Below are 22,021 nucleotides of genomic sequence, written 5' to 3'. Positions count from 1 at the left end.
TAAGAACGGGCTGAAGATATTAGTACTTCAGATTTATGGGGAGCAATGGATATTATTTGCTTTGTTATTTAAGGGTGTATGTGCAGGATAGTTGTTTTGCTGTGTTGCATGCTGAGAGAAGCCATAAAATATTTTCTGAAACATAGAGTAGCATGATTTGCCTTCCAGTTACTTAAAAGTGAGGGGTTTCAATGTTTTTAGCAGACTTTGTGCCTGCTGCTGTGTAGATTAGCATTTCAGGTGTCCTTTGCAACAGCTGCAGTTTTCAGACATAAAAGAATATCTAGAATTTCACAGACAAGCAACATGAGTAACTTTTGATTAGATCTTCCGGAAGTTGATCAGGTCCTTTGGATGCTTGAGAGACACTTGCTGTTCATTGCTTATAAACTTAGGGTTTTATATATAAAAAAACAGGAAAGCTCTATTTTTATCATAAGTGTAAACCTGGAGAATGAGTGTTGGGGGAAAATTGAAGAGTGTTGCAGTACAAGTATGTTGAACAGCTATTTATCTGGGGAACTGTTGCCTTGTTTCATGTTGCTGTTGCTTTCTGGACTCAGAGGTTTTTGTATCAGCGGTCTTGTCATCCTGCTGTGGTGCAGGATAAGAGTCTGCAGAAGAGCATGAATTACCATCCTCTACTTAGCCTGTGAATCACAGAATTATTCCCAACATGAGTGCTTCCTCTGGGAAGCGTAAATAAGGTGGTGGTTTCTGCAGCTTCGGTTCTTTCCAGTGCTTTCATCCTCAAGAGCAGTGGGGTCATTTAGGATTGAAGAGTTTTGTTATTGGATAACAGAGTTAATGAAAGTACCTAATGGGGCCCTGAGGCTTTCTTCAGGGTTTTTCAAAACTTTCCAGTACCAGACCTGCTATTTATGGAGATACAAAGCTTGCATAAGACAGGAAGCGTGGTTAATCTCCTCACCCATTCACTTCCCTCTGCATCTGAAGTGAGACTGGGTGACAGTGCAGGGTCTGTATAAAGACACTTTTTTTAGGAAAGGGAAGAAAGGCAGAGTTTCTTGATGTTCTTGATTTCTTTCAGGGGTATATCACAGAATATGCAGAAAAGAGTTTATTTCATCTTTGAGCATGCTCTCTCACAGCAGCAATTTCAGAATTTTCACTAGTCACCTTGCAAGATACATACAAGGCTGACTTGTTAGGCAGCAAACATATAATGACCTTACATTTGGTTTTCCCAAAGGGACCTTTGGGTGTTCCTTATCAGCCTTTAAAAAGAAACTGCAAAAAAGAAACTTATTTAGCCTCCTTTTTAGAACATAAATAATTACACGATAGGCCTTTTGATGTAGGAGTCTGTGGAGTTTTGATAAGAGTTACTATTAACATAGTTGTAATGTATTTTGGCTTACTCCACCTCCCTCTGTCCAGGACACCCTGTGGCCTTACAGCTGTGTATGCCAGGCATGAAGGGTGTGCTGGAGGCTCCTGGTGAGCCATGCCATTTACCTTTTGCTCTTGGAGGGATTTAAAGATGTTGTATCTTAAAAGCTATAAAATTTGGAGGCTTCAAAAGATGGCTTTCTGGATAGATGAGATACAGACTTTTTACTTTTGTCAGAAGGAAACTGATATAATTACCTTTTTAAATTGTGTTTCTGTAGTCCCTGCAGATATGGTCTTGCCCTTCAGCCTCCCAGATGTGTTTTCTTTAGGACCTGCAGCATAAAATTCTGCTAGATTCCTGTGAACTGTTTTAAAATTAATCCTGGCTTAATTGCTGGGGGAAATTTAGCATTGATACTTGGCAGTTGTATGGTTTCACAGTCAATTTCAAAGTGGTGCTGGGTAAGATGCTACTGGAAGAGGTGGTTCCACTCAGCCTTCTGGTTTTGCCACATCTCTTATGGATGGCAGAGCTGCCATCAAGGATCTGCTGTGGCACGAAGGCACTTTCCAGAAGGAGCCACACTTTTGTTTAAGTTACACGGGGGCACACACCTAGAGAGATGCCTAATCACACTGACTTTTTGGTGGTGTTGTTAATGATCACTTACGCTGTGAGAAATCCCAGCTGTCTTACCACAGTGTGGCAGCAGCCCTGGTCAGCTCTCCTGTGCTTTATACCACATTGTGGTAGGAAGTGTGATGTACAGTATTTTGAGGAGAAGAGTCAGCATCATGAGATATGTTAGAGTTTGCTGGACTAAAGAAAACCTGGGTTGGTAAGAAGCTAGACATGCCCCTTCAAGGTTGCTGGTGTTTCTGGCCTGCAGATGAAGTTGCCTGCCTTGTATCTTATGCCATGATTCAAGACTTTGGCCTCTACATCAGGTTGCTGTTTTTGCTGGTGAGATGGTCAGTTTCTGGTGCTGGTGCTGCACTTCTAAAGAGAAAGATACGAGTTGTACCTGCAGGAATGTGCTTTTCGAGAGAGGCAGGTTTTTCCCCCATCTGAGAGAATGGGAAGCATTATATAGCTAACTAAGGGAATGTTGTCAGTAAGAGCAGAAGTGCTGTGGATCCTGCATGGACACACTGTATGACTGTCTGCTTGTATTGTATTTGAACTATTATTTGTGTGTTCTGCAGTTTGTGTTGTGTGCCTGTGGGCACTGGGCTCCCCACTCCTGCCTCCCCCAGAATATTAAGATTTTTCCCTTTTCCCTGGGGCATCGGATGGGGTGAAACGCTGTGTGGATATTCCTGATGGCATTTAGGTTCCCTACGGTGCCAGGCTGGTAAACTCTCATGCCCTCAGCATTAATCCAGCTTCCAGACTGGGTTTGGAAGGGATTTCTCCCCAGCTCACCCTGCTTCTGCCAATCTGATTATGGGGGGAGGGTTGCAAGTGTAGGTTTGTGGGTTTTTCTGCCCCACTCTGTAGTCTAAGCAGGGAGTGTTTCCTAGGATCATCTGAATTTAAGTATGTATGTCAGCTATGCTTTAATAGCTATGCTATTCCATTGAGGTCTGTGGAATTTGTGTTGACTGAGAGAAAATCCCAAGGAGAGCAGCAGAACTGGTTAGGAATTTGGGGAGGAGAGAGAGAATTGTTCTTATGCTGGAAAACTTTTTTAATGCAAATGAGCCATAAATCAGCTTTCCTAGTGTGCTAATGCACTGAGTATTTTCCTGTCAAGACAGCAGTCTCTGGCAGGGAGAGCTTGTTCATATACTGTTAACTCCAGGATTCTACCATTCTTTTTCTGGAGTGGCTGGTTTTATTTCAATAGGTGTAAACTTAACATCTAGCCAATTGCAAGTAAACTTAAAATATATTTTATGGTTTTAACATAACTGCGTTTCTCTCAGCTGCTGGATTTTTGCTTTGAGTAATGCTTCTATAAATACATGGCTTCAAGGTGTTAATCATGTTTCAATCAGACAATTGTTAACAATCAAATCTCCTTAAGCAGATTTATCCCTGTGTTCAATATCTGTGTTAAAAAAGATGATGCTCCTCCTCCCTGCTGCATGTAGCAGTTGCGCTTGCCTGAGCTGAGAAGGGTTTTTTGTTATTATAGAGTGTTTTGTGTCACAAATGCTGCCAAACCCCCTCTTTTTTTTTTCTCCTTTTTTTTTTTTTTCAATCCCACAGTGTGTCTTAAAACTTTACAGCATATGACTCTCATCCTGTGAACTGATGCATTTCAGCAATTCTGTGCACACAAAGAAAAACACTGTTAACTTTAGCAAGGTTGGTGGGAGCAGGTCCAAGGCACTGCTGCTGTGGGGGAGATGCCAGAGCAGTGGAGAGGAGGGGAGGCAGCAGCTCCCACCCACCTGCCATAGTAGGGTCAGGACCCAGTGTGCCAGGGAGCTTTACTTCCCAGCCCAGAAGGGAATGGGCAAGTGGGAACAGCGTCAGGAGGCAGGACAGGGTGTTGCAGAGCACCTGCTTTATCTGGTCGCGGCCAACCAGGCTTGGTAGGAAGTCCTTGTCCTTGAATACAGCAGAGGACTGAAGATAACTGGCCCACTTCTCCCTGCCAGCCCCCGGCTCCACTTCAGCAGGGATGAGGCAGCACTTAACCCCCCAGCCATTCTGCAGCCTGTGTGCTTGTGGTTGCTGCCAGGAGTGAGGTCACTTTGTGCTAAGCAGAGGGACTACCTTGTAAGTCGAATTCAGAAGTACTGCGACTTTTTATTTTTCTCAGAGGTTCAACAAGGCCAAATGCTGGGTCCTGCACTTGGGTCACAGCAACCCCATGCAATGCTACAGGCTTGGAGAAGAGTGGCTGGAAAGCCGCCCAGAGGAAAAGGACCTGAGAGTGTTGGTCAACAGCTGGCTGAACATGAACCAGTAGTGTGGCCAGGTGGCCAAGAAGGCCAGCGGCATCCTGGCTGGTATCAGGAATAGTGTGGCCAGCAAGAGTAGGGAAGTGGTTGTCCCTGTGTACTCAGCACTGGTGAGGCTGCACCTTAAATCCTGTGTTCAGTTCTGGGCCCCTCACTACAAGAAGGACATTGAGGTGCAGGAGCGAGTCCAGAGGAGGGAACGAAGCTGGTGAAGAGTCTAGAACACAAGCCCTATGAGGAGTGTCTGTGGGAACTGGGATTGTTTAGCCTGCAGAAAGGAAGCTAAGCAGAGACGTTATTGCTTTCTCCTGAAAGGAGGTTGTAGTGAGGTGGGGTGGTCTCTTCTCCCATGTAACAAGCAACAGAACAAGAGGAAATGGGTTCAAGTTGTGCCAGGGGAGGTTTAAATTAGATATCAGAAAAATATTATTCACTGAAGGGTAATTAAGCGCTGGAACAGGCTGTCCAGGGAGGTGGTTGAGTCTCTACCCCTAGAGGTGTTTAAGAGACATGTAGATGTGGTGTTTAGGAACAAAGTTTAAGCATTGGATTCGGCACAGTAAAGTTAATGGTTGGACTTGATGATCTTAAAGGTCTTTTCCAACCAGAATAATTCGGTGATTCAGCTTTTTATTCTGGTGTGGCATCTGCCTGAAGTGCAGTGGGACCTTCTGGACTCGTGGAGTCTGAAGAACATAGAGATGGAACAGAACCTCTTGTGTCCTTCTGCCACCTCTTATATTTTGCCTTTGTTTTCCTTCTGTGGTAATTGCTTTTTCCCTTCCAATCATAAACATTTTGATTGAATGTTTAAAGTTTCAGCTGAAGAGTAAATGAAAAAATCCAAACTGTTTTTCGGTCAAAAATAAAAAAATAAATAATGTTTGATATAAAAAACACAGAAAAATATTAAGGCATAGTAATTAATGCACATTTTAAATCTTTTGACCATAGTATTAAAAAGGTGGTGCCGAATTGTTTTGTGCAGAAGCATTGATACAGACACCTCGTCTGGGTGAGAGGGGGTGATCGTTCTCACTCACAAAGACAGTATCTTTATTCCAAACGCTAAAGCTACAGATCCCTCATTTTCTTACCCATTATCAGCATTACTGGGTGTTTAATTGACCTATAATCCATGTTATAGGATCTTCAGCACACTTGGGCATTTCCTCTCCTGTGCCGAGTGTGTGTCTGTTCAGGAAGCCAATTAAACTGCTCAACATGCAAAATAGGTTACAAGTTAACGACAATGAATGCAAAAATAGAACTGAGACGCGTGATGGGTTGGTTGAAATTTTTTTTTTAACAATTACTTTGAAATACTTTAAATAGAACATTTCTCCTCTGACACCTTGAAGCTTCTTGCTGTAAGTTTTTTCCTGAACAGGTAACTTTGCAGTCTGTTTGTGCACAGCATCTCTGTTGTTATGAGAGATGTTATGAGAAATACATGATGGCATTTGAGTAATTGTACTGTCATGAAATTTAGCATTCAAAGCCACTAGATTGGCTTCCTTATTAGTGCTTTTCATCCTTCTCTATTATTATTAAGAAGATAAATAGTTGTATGTTTTTCCTGTGTCTTTTTAAAACTTTGTTTTACATCTGTATTAAACCTGTAGTTTCATGCCATACAGAATGGTGCGATGATGCCGAGAGGCTTGACATTTAAGTGATAATTTTCAAAGTAACTTTTTGAATAAAAGCAAAAGCTAATGCAGACAGGTGCTTTAAGTCTCAGTCCCCTTCCTCTCCAAGAGTTCTTGTAGTGGTCATTTAAAAAAAGAAGTAATTTAATTTTTACTTTGGTCACTAAATGCTCTACCATACTTCCTTTGGGATCCCTGTGACCTTACTGGTCAGTAAAGTAAACCAGGTGACTCCACTTACCAAGTGGAGTCAACTTCCTAAATGTTAAGATCCTCTTCATGAGAAAAACAAGTTTCTTCTCCTCCCTGCTGCCACTGGAGAAACAGAGTCACTGTTTCCTTGCTTTTTGCAGCAGGGGAAGCTGACTGTCTCTCAGCCCTTGCAGCAGAAACCTTGCTGAAAATTTCCCAACATAAGTGTGCCTTTTCTGGATAAATGGAAGAAGCTGTCACAACCACTTCAGTGCTCTTATCCAGAGGTCTTTTGGGCATGACCTGCATCTGTTTTGGCTTTTGGACTTCCTCTTTTTGCTGATCTCAGCCTAACATTACAGAGAACAAGCAAGGCTGTAGCTTGATAAGCCCTTTAGTCTATGCCAAGTGCCTTTGAACTAGCACTGCTGCTTGGAAGAGTGGTCTTGTTTCTGCTTTTGGCCTTCTCCTTTGTGTTGATACACAATTAGATCCCACTTGCACAACCAAATGGAATCTAATGGGGGAGTGATCTGGTTTTAAAAAATCAATTTATGTGTTGGCACTTATGCTGGATTATTTTTAATGTAGATAATTTCCCAGATCCAGTCCCTGTGAAGCTGCAACAATTTTTTGTGTGTGAAAATGTGTGGGGACAACTCCTGGGGACAGAATCAATGGTGAACAGAGAGAGAGGCACCTTCTTTTGCTGATGGAAGTGACTTAAAACACCTGTTTGAGCTACAAGCTTTTCCTCAAATAGTACTATAGTACTGTGCTTCTCTTGAATCCTAGGGATTTGCTCTGCTTTTTGCCTCATTACCACTGCACTCACCATGCTTTTATCTCTGGCAGGGACCAGTCAGATGCTTAAAGAGAAAAAAAAAAAAAAAAAAAAAGGTAGGTACATGCAGGAGTTCCCTAAGTAGTGTGTCCCAGGTGTACAACCTTCTAGCAGTTTCTAGTTGTAGGTACCTGCTGAGCAAAAAAAAACAACCCAAAAGGCTGTATGTCTGTGCCTCTGTACTTCACAGGCCCTGCCATAATGAATTTTTATAGTCACTTTTTGTCTCTGTTGACGTCTTTGGCAAACACAGCATGCCTAAGCTATTTATTTTTAGCTGCTTTTCACCTTATCTGAAAGTATTTCTTCAAAGAATTTCATGTGGTGCCCTTGGTACTTCTCATGTAAGAAATACTGAAATAACATTCCCTGGGATTCTTTCCTGACTGTAGGCTAAGTTGTGTTACCACTGCACAATGTATGCCACATTTCCTGTGGATTTTGCTTTAATTGTCAGTTAATTTTAATCTACTTCTTTATTGCTTCATTGTAAATGTTTATTGCAGTTCAAGTCACGGAGCGCTGGATATCCTTCCGACTGTTTTCAGTCAGATTAATCAATACTAAAACTGGCTCTGTGTTTATTGGGAAAGTTTGGTGCTTACCTGATCTGAGAAAGTGGACGTGCAGTGATGGCTGTCTGGACCTGTACACAGCTCTCCATGTACCCTGTTGTCTTCTTTCTTCTTTTGGATTGTTCTCAACTCTTGTACTTTGTTTCCCTTTGTTAATCAATTACTAGTTTAAAAGGGCCTTCCTCTATTTCATGGAAGTTGAGATACTTGAAGAGTTGGTTCTTCTTGCAGTGAGGGAGGAGTTTATCAAAGTTTTGAGAAGAACTTGATATGTTTCAGCCAGCCTGATTACACTGTGCTTATTGTCCTCATCAAATAGGATCATAGAATGGTTTGGGTTGGAAGGGACCTTATAGATCATCTATTTCCAGCCCCCCTGCATGGGCAGGGACACCTCCCACTAGATCAGGTTGCTCAGGGCCCCTCTAACCTGCTCTTGAACACTTTCAGGGATGGGGCTTTCACAGCTTACCTGGGCAACCTGTTCCAGTGTCTCACCACCCTCACACTAAAGAATTTCTTCCTAATGTCTAATCTAAATCTCCTGTCTTCCAGGTTTAATCCATCAGCCCTTATCCTCTCACTACAAGCCCATGTAAAAAGTCCCTCCCCAGCTTTCCTGTAGCCTCTTCAGGTAAGGGAAGACTCCTGTGATGTCTCCCAGAAGCCTTCCCTTCACCAGGCTTAACAACCCCAACTCTCACAGCCTGTAATCTTAATAGTTTTAATGTGGTTTGACTTTCCTCTGCAGAATCCAAGCAGCTTCCCTGTAACATCTTCTCTTGCTATGCAACTGCAATTCCCTTTTTCTTATGGTTTCAGCCAGCTGATTTAAGGAGAGTGGTGGCTTGGGGAGCTGGCACTGAACGTGGCAGAAAAGCTGGAACCTGGTGTGGGCTGGAGGTGGTGGGGCAAGGCTGTTCTTTCCTGCCAGGGCTTTGGTGCAGGGTGAGGGTCTTGTTGAGCCACTTTGGGAAGAATTCATTTCATGTGTAGGAGCGGTTTGGGGTGATTAAGGAACACCACAGTAGGAGAAAGTGTCTGGTATCTGTAGGAGAGGAGTAGCAGGATGGGAGTGTGGTGAGAGCCTGGTGGGTATTTAGGACAAAGTTGATCTGTGGTGCAAGTTTAATTGATCAAGCCTGTTAAATGAACTTAAGGCAAAGTTTTAAAGGAGTTAGCCGAAGGGAGGGAAGGCTTAATTTTGCCTTCTGCCTAAAGTTGTTCTTTGAGAGCCTGCAGTAACTAAGGTTGTAAGAGAAGGAGTTGAACAGATGTGTACATCAAACAAAACAGCTTTCCAAAATCCTTTCCCTATGGAAGAGATTTTATTAAATTGTTGTCATGGTGATGGAATGCTGAATACATCATAACCTCTTCTGCTAAGTGAACAGAAAAGAGGATACTTTTTGCCTTTGGAAATAGGAAGTTTATTAAACTGTGTGGGAACTTTATATTCTTAAATTTAAGAAATTAAAAACCTTTGTGGCAGCTCAAAAGTTTCTCAGTTTTTACCCAGAAAAATTATTATTAGACTTTTTTTCCCCCTAAAATAAATGTAATAGAGTTTGGGATATTTAAAAAAGCTTGATATCAGTCAGAAGACCAGGGGGAAAATGAACATACTTCCATTTAATCTAATAACCTTTTTTTTTAAGAAGGTACAATATCTTTAACATTTCAGAACAGCATTACTACAAATCCTTCCTTCCCTGTTATAGATGATGAAACAGAGGTAGAGTGACTTGGTTTTGTAAGCTAATGGCATTATAGGGAACAAACCTGACATACCCTGGTTGTCAGTACAGCACTTTACTCTTTGGAGCATACCAGCTGTCTTGAAAATTGCTGATGACTGACCATGTGTGAAACATGATGCTGGTATTTGTTGTAAAATCATGACAGGAGTTCCAATAAAAGTGGAAATTTCCAGCTTTGACCTGTGCTACTACTACCTGAGCTTTCTGTAGTTGCTGTTTGTCATTTGGAAAGACCAGGGTATGATCACCTTTTAGTGTCTGCAGCCACCATGCTGCAACTACACTGTTTTCCTTTAGAACTATTTCAGAGCTACCTTTTTTCATAGATTTTTTTTTTTCCCCTCTCTGCAGTTAGTTGTTTAAATCTCTCATAAAAAACTTGTTACATCCCTTATATTTGTCCTAATAGTCTGTTTTCATAGTAAATATACAGTCTTGTGGCTTGCTCATTTCCAAAACAGGGTGCATACCAGTCTGAAAAGAGATGTTGTTTTGTGGCATGTGCTTTTGTGCAGGGTGGTTGCTGTTTAGTTTTAGGAAGATTTCCCACTGAGGATGAATGGTTGTGTGTTCATTTCTGCTGTGAAGTGAAAGTTGCCACACAGAGGAAGTCAGGAGTGAAGCATTATGGTCTGGCAAGCAGTCTGACTTCTTTTGCCTTTGCAGACAGCAGTGGTTTATTTTGTCTGAGATGCTTATTCGTCAGGTTACATCAGATGGATGAGAACACGGCCATGCCCAGAGCTCTCTGAGTTGTGCTGGCACTGAGCTGGGTGAAGGGGAGATGGATAAACTGTGCAGACTGGTATAGAATAGCTGCCTAGGATCAGACCAATGAGTGCCCAGGGAGGATTTTTACTGAAAGGTTTCTGTACGTAGTTTTTTTTAATGGCAGGAATTTTATTTATTTAGCTGTTCTGGATGGCGTGTAGGGTACAAAGAAATGAGTACATATTATATTGAGTGCAAAGATTTAAATGAAGATTAAAATTGTTAATTCTGAATGAAATAATTGGGATGTATATCGTTCTTTACAAAGTAAATTAACAGGAAACTTGATGGGAATAAAACAGATTATGATGTTTGAAGTGTTTTAAAATTCATTTTTACAAGTTCTGTTAATCTCATTGCATATATGTATAAATGCATTTTAAAAAAATCACTTGTAGAACATGATCTGTTTGTGCTGTGCAGGATGTTAAGCTGACTGCATGCCGGATATCAAGGCACATTTTAGAGGATGCACATTGTGGAAGATTTCCCAAAAGGAAAACTCTGTCACCTTCAAGATAAAGTGAAGATTTATTCTCCCTTCCCCCTTCTTTATTTATATTTTTTGGAAGGCCACTTTGTTAGATGCTTTTATTTCTAAAGCGAGCATTGTCCGTGATGTGTGACTTCTATTAATCTAATACACCATAAAAATAATGCCTTACTATCCTAGGACTTTTTTAGAACATCCTGTGATATGGACCTAGTGTTCTTTGTCTGTCATTATTGTATATACCAAATTAGATCCTTGTTGAATTGTTTGTTAGTCATCTCTGTTGAATAAGTATTAAGCAAAACCAAATGGAATTTCTAGGAAGAAAATATTGTGAGATTTCAATTGCTTTATTTTCTTAGTGTTGGAATTGCAACTGGTTGCTTGTAGTTTTCTTGTAAAAGCTGTGCAAATAACATCACCCCTTATTTCTTTGATCAGTTTTCTTTTTACACCTACCACCTGCCTTATTAGTGTAACCAGAAGTTCAGGCCATTTTATCCTAAAAATACAGATTTATTTGCCTTTTGTAGGCAGTCAAATAAACTTGGGTTTGGAAGATGGAAAGTAGGCCGTTTATTCAAATCTTTCCTGGCTCTTTTCCTGTAAGTCAGGGCCCAAGCCGTTAAGCAGTCAGTTGCAAATTAAGTGAGAAATGCTGACCTTGTATTTTTACCTTCCTACTATGAAATTATGTCCATTTCAGATTGTTAGTCTTTATTAAATGGTATGAGAATGGTTGTTTTGTTGCAGAAAGTTTCTACTCACTGTTCCCTCTGTAGGGTAGGTGCCTGAAGGATCTCTGCAGAGAGTTCCCAGTGCCCATCAAGAACCAGTTCCTCTGATTTTCCTGGAACCCAATGGAAAAGCCCCCATGCCATCCCTTGTACACAATATCAGACTGAAAACTTCTATGGGAAAACTTTGTGTTTGGACAGACTGAGAAAATTGTTTATCAGTTGTTGCTCAGAGAACATTCTGGGTAGCTGTAAAAGGGTGCCTCTGTATAAATTCAGAAGAAACGTTTTGCCTGTCAGAACCGATTAGCTTGAAAAACATTATCTGGTGTCTAAGTGAAATTACAGATGTGCAAGAGTCTGTTCTCAGAAACCGGAGTGTTTGCGGATTTTGCTGGTTGTTTCTCCTGCCAATCCCTTTTGTTTCTCCCTCTTCCTTCCCACAGCAGCTCTCCTAGTGAAACACAGCAACGTATCCATGGACTCTGATACTCAAAAACACACATCTGCAGTTACACCTTATCCATTCACAGAAAAGATGCATATTGTTTTTTCCGAAAGGCTGATTTAGTAACAAAACCTGACATTGGTCAAACCGTGGGGGCTTGCTTATTTATCTATCTATCTATTTATTTATTTATTTATTTTGTTGGCCTTCAGTTCCCTTCTCCCTTTTGCTTTCATAACCATTATGACAAGACTCAACGTTGGTTTTCTTGAGACAAGTGTACTTTAAGATTGAACAAAACCATGCTAAATCTTCCAGAGTAGTTGAAAAAGGAGATAATTTGACAAATGGTGTTCTTAAATCCATCTTCCATGGCAGCACTTGCTGTGAAGGGTGGGAAATACATGCGAGTTGAGCAAAGAGCACATGAGACCTTCAGCCTCCAACTTCTTCAGGAGGTGATGAGTTTGAAATCTGAGCAGGAGAGGGGTTGGCAGCTTGTGTGGGTGCCCAGTCTGCCTTGCTGGGGCATGCAGCTCAGTGTGAGGGAAGGGTGAGTGGAGGCTGAAGGGGGTGCCTCAAGTGGATGGAGTTTTGTTTAAGATGTGCTTGATGAATATGTGCTCTTCACAGCCTAGTCTCAGCTGCACTCTACCAGTGGGTGTTAATAATGCATTGCCTCGTGTATATAGGACTTTGTATTTGCTTTACTAAGAGGATGCACCTAATAATGTAAAAAGCATAGTAAATCTAAGGCTGCTGTTATGGTTTCAAATGCTGCTGAAGGCTTGTTTTGGTTCCTTGGGATTTTATAGTCGAGGTTTTTTCAAGAGGGAGTGGAGGGTTTTGCTTAATTTTTGGCCAGGCTTTAGAGACCTCTAAAAGCAGCATCTTCTGAGCAGAGTTGCAGTAACTCCAAGTCCTGTGTTGAATGTCGTGGATACTCAGTCTGCATTTGTTCTGTGTGCTGAGGTTGCTGCTTTGACAGTTGGATGGTCATTGCCCTGAAACAGAGCAGTGGGCATGAGTAGACTTGGCACTATCTGAAAATATGATGCCTGCCATGAGGATGGAATAGAATTCATGGAGTACACAGATTCTTGATGACTCTTACCTTAAAAGTGCCCATGGTCTTGCCCATCCACAGCAGCAACTGTGTGCTGGGAATGCTGTAGGTTGTGTGATAAGCTCTCAGTGGGCTGTGGTACCTGAGAATCAGGCAAGATTAAACACTACAGCAAGAAGCATCAGTCAGTCATGTTGCAGTTAGTCAGTTTAAGCGGTAGTTTTTGCTTTCCCTTTTTTTTCTGTCACTAATGGGTGGGCTCTGTTTTAGCTCTTTATTCTTAAGGTTGCCTGGGGCAACTTTGAAATCTAGTTTAAATGAGTATGTTTTAAGGAAAGTACTGACAGCAGCTGTTAGTATTGTCATGAGAACTGCTGACCTCTGGAAAGGTTTTGCTCTTTATTCTTTTTTTCCCCTCAATAAAAGGATTCTCTGTTTCCATTTGCTGTTTTTTTATTGTTTATTTTATTGAGATACTACATTTGTACTACAGAAAACTTACTCAACAGTTTGTGTCAAAACAAATAGACTAGGAATCTGAGGACAGAAGTCTCTGATGTGATGTGAGTAGAAATGGGTCTGCTGGTGGGTGCTTTCCAGATTGCCTCTACTGAAGCAGAGGATTTGGATACCCTGGGATACATACTCATACAGGAAGGTTGTTGAGTCACTAGAGTAAAAAGTCAGGGATGTGTCTAATTTACAACTCGGCAATTGAATACAGCCATGGTAAGTATATGCAATTTCAGTGTTCCGGGGCTGCTTTGCAGAGATTTCTACCGTGACTAAATATAGACACTCTGTATGCATTGTCACTGTAGTGTTTTGCAGTTGCTAGAGCAGCCTTTGATCAGGACTGTGGCTTACTAGTAAAAAATAAGCATCCTTTGCATATTCAAATTTTCATTAGTCTAAACAAAACACTTAATTTGTTGTATAGATGTATTCACTTTTATCTTTTATAAATCTGTAGGTTGTTTTCCTTTGTAGTCAGGACCTGATCTGTGAAGTTTCTCACACACAAAACCTCTTTGCTGTGCAGAGCATGAGCTACTAGTAGTTGTCTTAAATCAGTAGGTTTGAATGAATGGGGAACCGTAGCATCCTCACTGAGTTGCCTGTAGAATGTGAATGTCCTGCTGTCTTACTTTGGGAAGCATTTGAGAAATATGTGTACATACATGTGTGGTAGACACAGCTTTTGCAAGAAAATCTTTTTACATTTTTCACTTTTCCAGTGTTGGTCACATGTTTTCTAAGAAACTGACTTCTTGGAGGTCTCAAGCTGAATATCCTAAACTTGGGAAGTGGTTTTAATGTTTTGGTGTGTTTTTTTTTTAAAGTGTGTAGCCTGAAATGTCTTACTAGAATTCTCAAATGCTCTCTGTATTTTTTTATGTTGTATCCTGAAAAAAAATATTGATAGCATATAAATATAAGACGGGGAAGGAAAAATTCCTGAAATTCCTGCATTATATTAGTAACTTCATACATTGTTTTCCCTTATGCAAGCTACAGCTGTGAGATAATGTAACCTTTTCCCATTTGTGGTGACTCCCTAGTTGGCTGGATTTTCTTCGCATAATTCTTTCTGCACACATAACAAAGTTGTTTAACATCAACATGATTAGTATACTATGTCCCCCCTTAGGTACTTGATAACTAAGAAGTTAATATACTAGGAAGAAGGATCATTAGATAGACTAGTTTTTAATTCTATATGTGTGACATGTGTCAGTGATTATTAACTGAGGACTATTTCAGTGGTGCTGACCCTCAGCCTATAAAGTCACTTAGCTCTCATTAAGCAAAATCAGTGCTAAAGATGGTGTTTTAGCACAAAAATTCCACTTTAGGATTCCTGAGGTATCTTTCTCACTTGAGCTGTGCTTTAAGGAGGAGTCTTCTAAAAAGAAAATACTCTTGTTGCTATAGTGATGTGTTGGAAGATTTATAGGCAGCTCATTAAGATTTCTCTCAGAAAAATGATGGCAGCTGGAACATGTTCCTGCACAAGCAGTTTGTGGCCACATTGGTCCTGTTGTGGCAGGAGCTGCTGATTAGCACTTGGAAGAACCTGGTGATGGGGGTTGTGCAAGAAAAATGTGGAGCAGTATGGGTGCTCACTGTGAGATAACCTTGGACAAAATGGAAATAAATAACAAGTTTATACCAAAACAAGTAGCTTTATAAAGCAGGAGCAGTTGACTGTGAAATTATGTTAGCTGTTGCCTTATAATACATTATGATCTGAGGTTTTATTTTATCCTAAGCTTCATCTTTAAAACATGATTCAGTATCTTGTTTCTACGTTTACATGCATGGTGGTTTAAAAAACAAACAACTTTTAGATGTTGTTTGTTTCTTTTTCCCTTGTTCCTCCTCCTCTTTGGCGAACAACAGTAGAAACTTTATTGCTTTTTTTGTTATTCTTGAGAAGATACCCTTGAGATGCTGATATGATTGAAGAGTATGCTATAAAGAATTCTAATACTAAATTCATTATTAAAAAATCAAGTTAGCAAGTGAGTTGACTTATCTGTAGGGGCTGGCTGCATACTAATGTTGTGTGTTTTTTTCTTTATGCATAGTTTGAAAAAGAAAAGGCAAACCAAACAGAACACCGAGACTGTCTCTGCCAGTTCTCCTGGATCTCCTGTTTCCAAAATACCTTCTGAGAAAGATGATGAAAGTAAAGTTATTTTGGAGCAAATCAGTTCCTCTGAAGACAACTGTAAATTTGCTGGGGAAAAGGAAAATGCTCCAGACAAAGAAAAGAAAAAGAAAAAATACGGTCAACTAAAAGACATCAGACGCACAGATCTTAAAAGATACTATAGTACTGGTGAGTTATGTTAATGCTATAGTATTTTGAAATGTTTGTTTTGGTTTCTTGTTAATACACTTTTCTCATATTCTTTTGGCCTTCCTTAAAAGGATAATTGACTTTGGATATCGTTCCTGTAAAAACAAACAAAATTATGTAATCCTGCCTGTCATCTGCTTCTAACTTCAACCTTGTGATTCCTTAAGAATACACATTTCTAGTTTCTCGGTTCTAAAACTCAGTATTGTTATAGGCAATAATTAAGTTGATTATTGCATCTTCTTTTAATATTTTTAAGATTTGTCTTCAATGTTTTATGGCATTGAGGTTCAAGCTTTTTTGGTGGAGTTATCAGCTTTCATAAGTACACTATTTAAGACTTCATTTTTAATTCATATCCATTTAGTCTGTTGAAGTGTGAACAAGCAAGTAAATTAACTGTACCTTTTTAAACAAGATGTCAAAGGGCTTGTGTGCTGGAAAGCTTGTGCTCCCCCTCCCAGTTGTATTGTACTTCAGTTAATGGTAAATACCTTCATTTTTTGATGTATTCTTGCAAACAATTCAGAAAAAAATCAGTTTGTGAATAAATATGTGAGATGAGTCATATACACCTCAGTTTGCAGTTCTGGACTGTGATTTGTTAGATACTCTGCATTAATTTTATATGTGAGTTACAAAACCCTCTACTTCCACATTTTCTCTTGGTATTTTGAGAGAATAATCTTTTATATTAGGAGAACTATGGTTCTGCCTTGGAAGGAATTTTTTTTTTCTTTTTTCTTTTTTTTTTTTTACAGAGAAAGAAGGTGACCAAAAATTGTAGATAACCTAGAGGCAGACTTCTTTCGTGCTCAGACGTTGTGCATGGAAGTGTGCAGGCTGGCTCCTAAGGACTGAGTCCTCATTAGGAGAAGGAAATGAATCAGCAGTAAAAATGTCATGTGTTGACTGACACATGCAGACTAGTCCATACCTGGAGATTGTCTTTCATGAGGGAACAGGAGCCTTAGCAAAAACAAGTTAAATCTTGGAGTAACGTTTCTTGGCAAGCTGAAGGGTTGTCAGTGATTTATTGATTAGTCTTTAATTTTTGGCAGGTTTGCATCTGATTAGATCAATAATCTGGAAACTAAAAGAAAGCTGGCTTATCTTTGTTTGAAGATCTGACCACACTGGTGTTGAAATAAATTCTGTAGAAGAGAAACTGGAAAATTGTTAATGAATGAACCTGTGAACTCTTTCTGTTTTGTTAATATGCTAATTGAAAGAAAACAGGCAAACCAAAATCTGAAACTCCTTTTGCATTCCTAGTAAAGAACTTCTGCTAAAAGCAGTGATTTGTTGTTGGTTTTTACCTAAAGGAATTTGGTGGGGTTTTTTGAGGTAGCTGAATTTAACTTCCCTAGTGTTTCAGTGGTTTTCTGAAGAACACTCTGCAATAGTTGGTGCTCACAGTGGAGCGATGGGGGGAAAAAGGGAATGATGGTATCACTCTCTCTTACTGAAGAGAGGGCTGGCAAAGGAGGATGTAAAGCTCTCCAGGTTGTCTTTTGACTTGTCATCCAACAGTCAGTACAAACTCAGGTTTTACTAATGTTTGTTTCATAAGCGTTCCCATGTTCCCTGTGGACTGGTATTGCATTGCATCACTGAAATGCTCCTGACTGTCATACAGGTGTGCAGAGTCTCTGGGGTCTGCAGAAACACACCATTTCTGTTGAGAAATCCAAGAACTTAATACTTCTAATGCTGCTGTTCAGCCGAGCACATACCCAACTGACAAAATCCATATAGAGAAAAACCCTCTGTAAAGCCACCATCCATAGAGAGGCGTTACTTCAGTGCCTGCTTTTGGTTGTTCCTAAAGATAGACACTTACCCAGCTGAAGCATCAGAACTATGGAAGTGAAAGTTTGAAGAGAGCTGGAAAAAGATTGATTGCAAAACAAGTGCAATAGCTCTACATTCCCTATGCAGCTCTCAAAATGATGTGATTTCTGTGGAACCACTAGTTGCCATAGTATTAGTCTGCATGTGTTACCCACTGCAGCTCTAGCTGGTGGTGGTTACCTGCTTAGCTATTTGTTACTGCTGCTCTCCTGAAAGCTACTTACTTCGCTAACATCCCAAGCAGTTTCCAGGAGCTCTCCTTACGCCTGTAGCAGCCTGTACAAACTGGACTTGTGTATTAGCCATCACCTTCATTCAGCAAGGGACAAAACCATCCATCTCACTGACCTGAGTTCTCCCAGAGGGTGTGCAAATTCAGCAGTTCCCTACTGGAAGATGTATTAGCTGCAGTGGTGGGAAGGTACTGCCAAATCTGTAAAGATTTTGTTTTTTAGTTGTTGATACATTTTTCATATGAAAATGGCTGAGAAGGATTATCTGTGCATATACATCTGTCTTCATTATTTAACATTGTGGATGCATAAACTTCCAATATTTTTTTTTCTTCCACCTTATTTGTTTCCCCTCTGAGTTGTTCATTTATTGATGTTTCAGATATGCTCTGACTAAAATTGTCTCTCTCTTGTCTATAGTTAATATTTTTTCTTGCTGTGTTTGCATAGGGGCTTGGGGATTTTGTTTGGTAGTTTTATTTTTCCAATTACTCAGCTTTGACTTGATATCTAGAACTTCAAGAAAATCTGATGCAAGAATTACTAATTTTCTTCCTAAATGCTTTTGGTGCTTAGCCAAAGTGCTTTGTTTTCCTAATAAAAAGAAGAACGCATTAGGTGTAGCAACATTCTTACAGATTCTCATCTATGTGCTGATAGGATGATGCATACATACTTTATTTTGTAGCTTAATGGACGTCCTGTCATAAGGTGCTTTGAGCCTAGAAGGGTCATGTCTGTGAGTCTAACAGAATGAAGACCCCTGTCCTCTGAATAATCTCCCTTTCATATTTCATAGGACTATAAATGCTTCTTTATTTATTGTTCTAGGAGAAATGGAAAAAGAACATCACATCTCGCTATAATTTGTTCCTTGCACACTCTGTCCCTTCATTAGAGGCCTGTGAATGTGTTTGCCTTTATGAATTCATAAATGCTGACAGTGACATCCTTACTCTTTCACTTTGAATGTCATTTTTTTTAATAGATTTATGCAAGAGCTGATATACTCTGTCAAAAGGATTTTGTTGACTCAGTAAATCTCTCTTCTCTGGTAGAAAGACTGTCACACAGTTTCTGAAGCTGCGAACTGGTGGTGGTGGTTCTCCCTGCTACACTTGGTAGAAAGGAGTGGTTAAGAGACTTTTCTTACTCTTTGAAGGAGATGGAAGCGGGGCGAGGGGTTGCTGGCGCGATCCCCAAGTGCGGCGGTGCGTTCGTGCCCGCAGCCGGTGGGTGGCATCGCTGAGCTGAGGAGGAGGGGTTGTGGCTCCTGCACCCTGTAGGAAGGGATCATCCAGCATCCCTCTCCCCAGCCCAGATGGTTCCATACAGCAGGCCTGCTGGCACTGTTACAGAGAGCCTAATGGTATGAGGTATCGATTATTTCTCTTGAAGCACTGCTAAATGGCTGAATGGATCCCACTGCCAGAAGATTTCTCCAGTGTAACCTCACATTTTCCTTGTCTCACAGTGGTGTTCTTTAATGACTCTATAATTCTAGAATGTATTTGTACCATCCAGTCTCCAAATCTCTAAGGGCAGGTATAGCCCTTGTTTTCTTGTCTTAAAACAACAGAGGCTTCAATACTGCTTGGTTTTCTTTCCTGAGGACCAAGGGAAATAACACTCCTTTCTCCATATTTTTTCCTCATTTCTTGGCTTATATGGCAATCAACTTATTAACTTTGTCTTCTTACCGTTTCTGCTGTTGTTGCTGCTGCAGTAATCTTTCAAGTTTCCAAGGATTTGTCTGTCTGCCACAGTGCAATGGTTGCGTAAGCACACTGGCTGCTGTGCGCAGTGTCCAGGATGCTATCCCCTTCGTCTTGGGATAACTTAGTTGACCCACTTGTTCAGCTTGGCTGCTTAATTCAGACACACTTCCTGTGGGAAGTCTGTTTTTGTTGGAAGATTCTGACTTACTAAGCTTCAGTTTTGTTTTGTTGTCTTTTTGATTGTTTTGGTTTTTGCCCCACACATGTCATGGCCTCTAAAACACTTTCACAAACACAAGGCAAGTTGCAGGAACCCAGCAGTGGAACTGTCATAGCCTGGAAGCACTAGTTTATTTGCTCTAGGACTGGATGCACATCCCCAGGATAGACTTGTTAGGTGGACTCCTGGGACACTAGAAAACCAGGATTCTTGTCAGGAGTTGCTAAGCTGCATGAAGATATCGTTTGTGTTTTGCCACTGAAGACACGGAAATAGGGAAAAGGAGCCAGTATAACAATAATGCAAATGAGGGTTGAGCACAATGTTCTGAATTTTGCCCTTATTCCAGCATGATATAATGCATCTTTGTCATGGTTTGGGCCCAACACGACAGCAAAGGAGCAGCCCCATGGCTGCTCACTCAATTCCCCCCACACACACTCTGGGATGAGGAGGACAAAGCTCCTGGATTGAGACAAAGGACAAGGAGGGTTCTTCACTGATTAAGGTCCCAGGCAAAACAGACTCAACTTGTGGAAAAAATAATAATTTAATTGCACACTAATCGCACACGCACGGAGGACACAGACACACCTAGGACAGTGCTTAAATATGTTACCTCACCCCTCCCTTCTTCCTGGGCCCAAATAACTTTGTACCCAGTTTCTCTCCCTCCTTCCCCCCAGGTTTAGAGTCAGTTCTCAGGCTGGTGGTTCTCGCCGCTCCTTCCTCCTCAGGAAGAAGGATTCCTTACGGTCCTTCCCTGCTTCCCCACGGGGTACCACCCATGGGAGAGAGTCCTTCATGAACCTCTCCTTCGTGAGTCCTTCCCACAAGGTCTGGAGCTGCTTCAGCCTGGGCTTCTCACAGAGTCACGGGCTCCTGCGGGAACAGCCACCTCCCCTCGCGCCAGGATCTTCCAAAGCTGCACAATCAGAGTCTACTGGCAGCAAATCCTCTGGCCACAAAATCCAGGTCCACTGGCCAAGTTCACCCCTCCTGGCACCTTCAGGGAATGTTCCACCACGTTCCTCCATGAGTGCAGGGGCACAGCTGCCATCTCACCATGGGTTGCAGGGAAACTTCTGCTTGGGCACCTTCTTCCTCTTCTTCCTCACCAACCACCAGCACCGCTCTCCTTCCCAAGCACTGCTCTTTCTACCAGGTGTGCAGAATATTCTGATACTGCACTGATTTTGCTTGAAATCATAAGCAGTCAGCATATGTGAGGAATTGGTTTCTGTTATAAAATGCATCATAAAGAAAAGTTTGATTTGGGTGAGTTGTTCTACATCACACAGTTACTTTTATCAGCAAAATAAATTCCAGCTAACTAGCTTATCATCCTGCTCTCTAATCTTAAAGCCATCCTTTCTCATTCAGTTTCCAGTTTCTGCAGCAAGTAAATTGGGAGGTGAGACTAACAAAACCCTCTCTTACTGTAGCTCTGATTTTTGTCTCAAACAAGCAGGAGTCCTAAACACTGTGACAAGAGTCCTGAGAGGGAAAAACTGTATGTGCCCATTTAATGAGACAGTATATTTTATGTTGAAAAGGAATTACCAGAGTATCTCCCCAGAGTCCAGAGACAGAAAACTGACACCTTTTTGATGTGTCTTCCCTGCCATCACTCGGGCAGGGGGTGATACAACAGAAGTTCAGCACACATGCAGCCACCAAGCCTCTGAATGTTCTAGGTAGTTGGCCAAGAAGAAATGTTAATAAATAAAACAGAGAGGGCTCAGCAATTTTCATCACCCATAATGTGATGAGAGTTGCCCTGACTGGCACAGAAATGGCAGAGGCAGCACCCGTGATACCAGCAGTACTTACTCTCATTCAAAGTTGAAAGTAGGTTGCAATGCAGTGAAAATTTATAGAGAATTTAAATTTAATGAAAAGGTGAGGCGCTTACTGAGCCCACTTTGCATAGTAGTTTCTCATAGTTAGGTCACTTGCTAAGTGGTCTTAATCTGAAGTGGATTTGTCAGAGTCTGTTCGGTTGAAAATAGAAGCTTAATTCTGCTGATGAGTCTTGTTTTTGTCTCTTCTGCTACCTGGTATGATTATTCAACAGTGGGATGCAGCTGAGGACTTCATTAAGGTGCCAGTGATAAAAAGGTAGAGCATTTAAAAAAAAATTAGAAAATCCATAGAAGTTCTTGCTGGTACCTACCTAACTGTAATCAGTCCTAGTCTCTGGGGGCTTAATTTGGACAGCGCTGTTTGTGTAGCAATATACTTTGTATTCTGAGTAATCCAGGTGATTTACAAAGTGTTAAATTGCTTAATACAACTGAGAGGAACAGGTTCTGAATTT

The 22,021-nt window shown here is 40.9% G+C and overlaps 1 protein-coding gene across 10 annotated transcripts in view; it reads left to right on the top strand.

The window, feature by feature from the left end:
- NCOA7 (nuclear receptor coactivator 7) overlaps window positions 1–22,021 on the top strand; it is a 91,326-nt gene that overhangs the window by 29,957 nt on the left and 39,348 nt on the right. For all 10 annotated transcript variants that reach the window (XM_051613013.1, XM_051613014.1, XM_051613018.1 and 7 more), the window contains one exon: window positions 15,402–15,655. In XM_051613013.1, coding sequence (XP_051468973.1) covers window positions 15,402–15,655 — 254 coding nt within the window. The remainder of the gene's footprint in view (window positions 1–15,401; window positions 15,656–22,021) is intronic.

Source organism: Apus apus, chromosome 3, assembly GCF_020740795.1.
Source record: "Apus apus isolate bApuApu2 chromosome 3, bApuApu2.pri.cur, whole genome shotgun sequence".
Lineage (NCBI taxonomy): Eukaryota > Metazoa > Chordata > Aves > Apodiformes > Apodidae > Apus > Apus apus.
The sequence above is the reverse complement of the archived record's forward strand: the minus strand, read 5'-3'. Positions and strand labels throughout refer to the sequence as shown.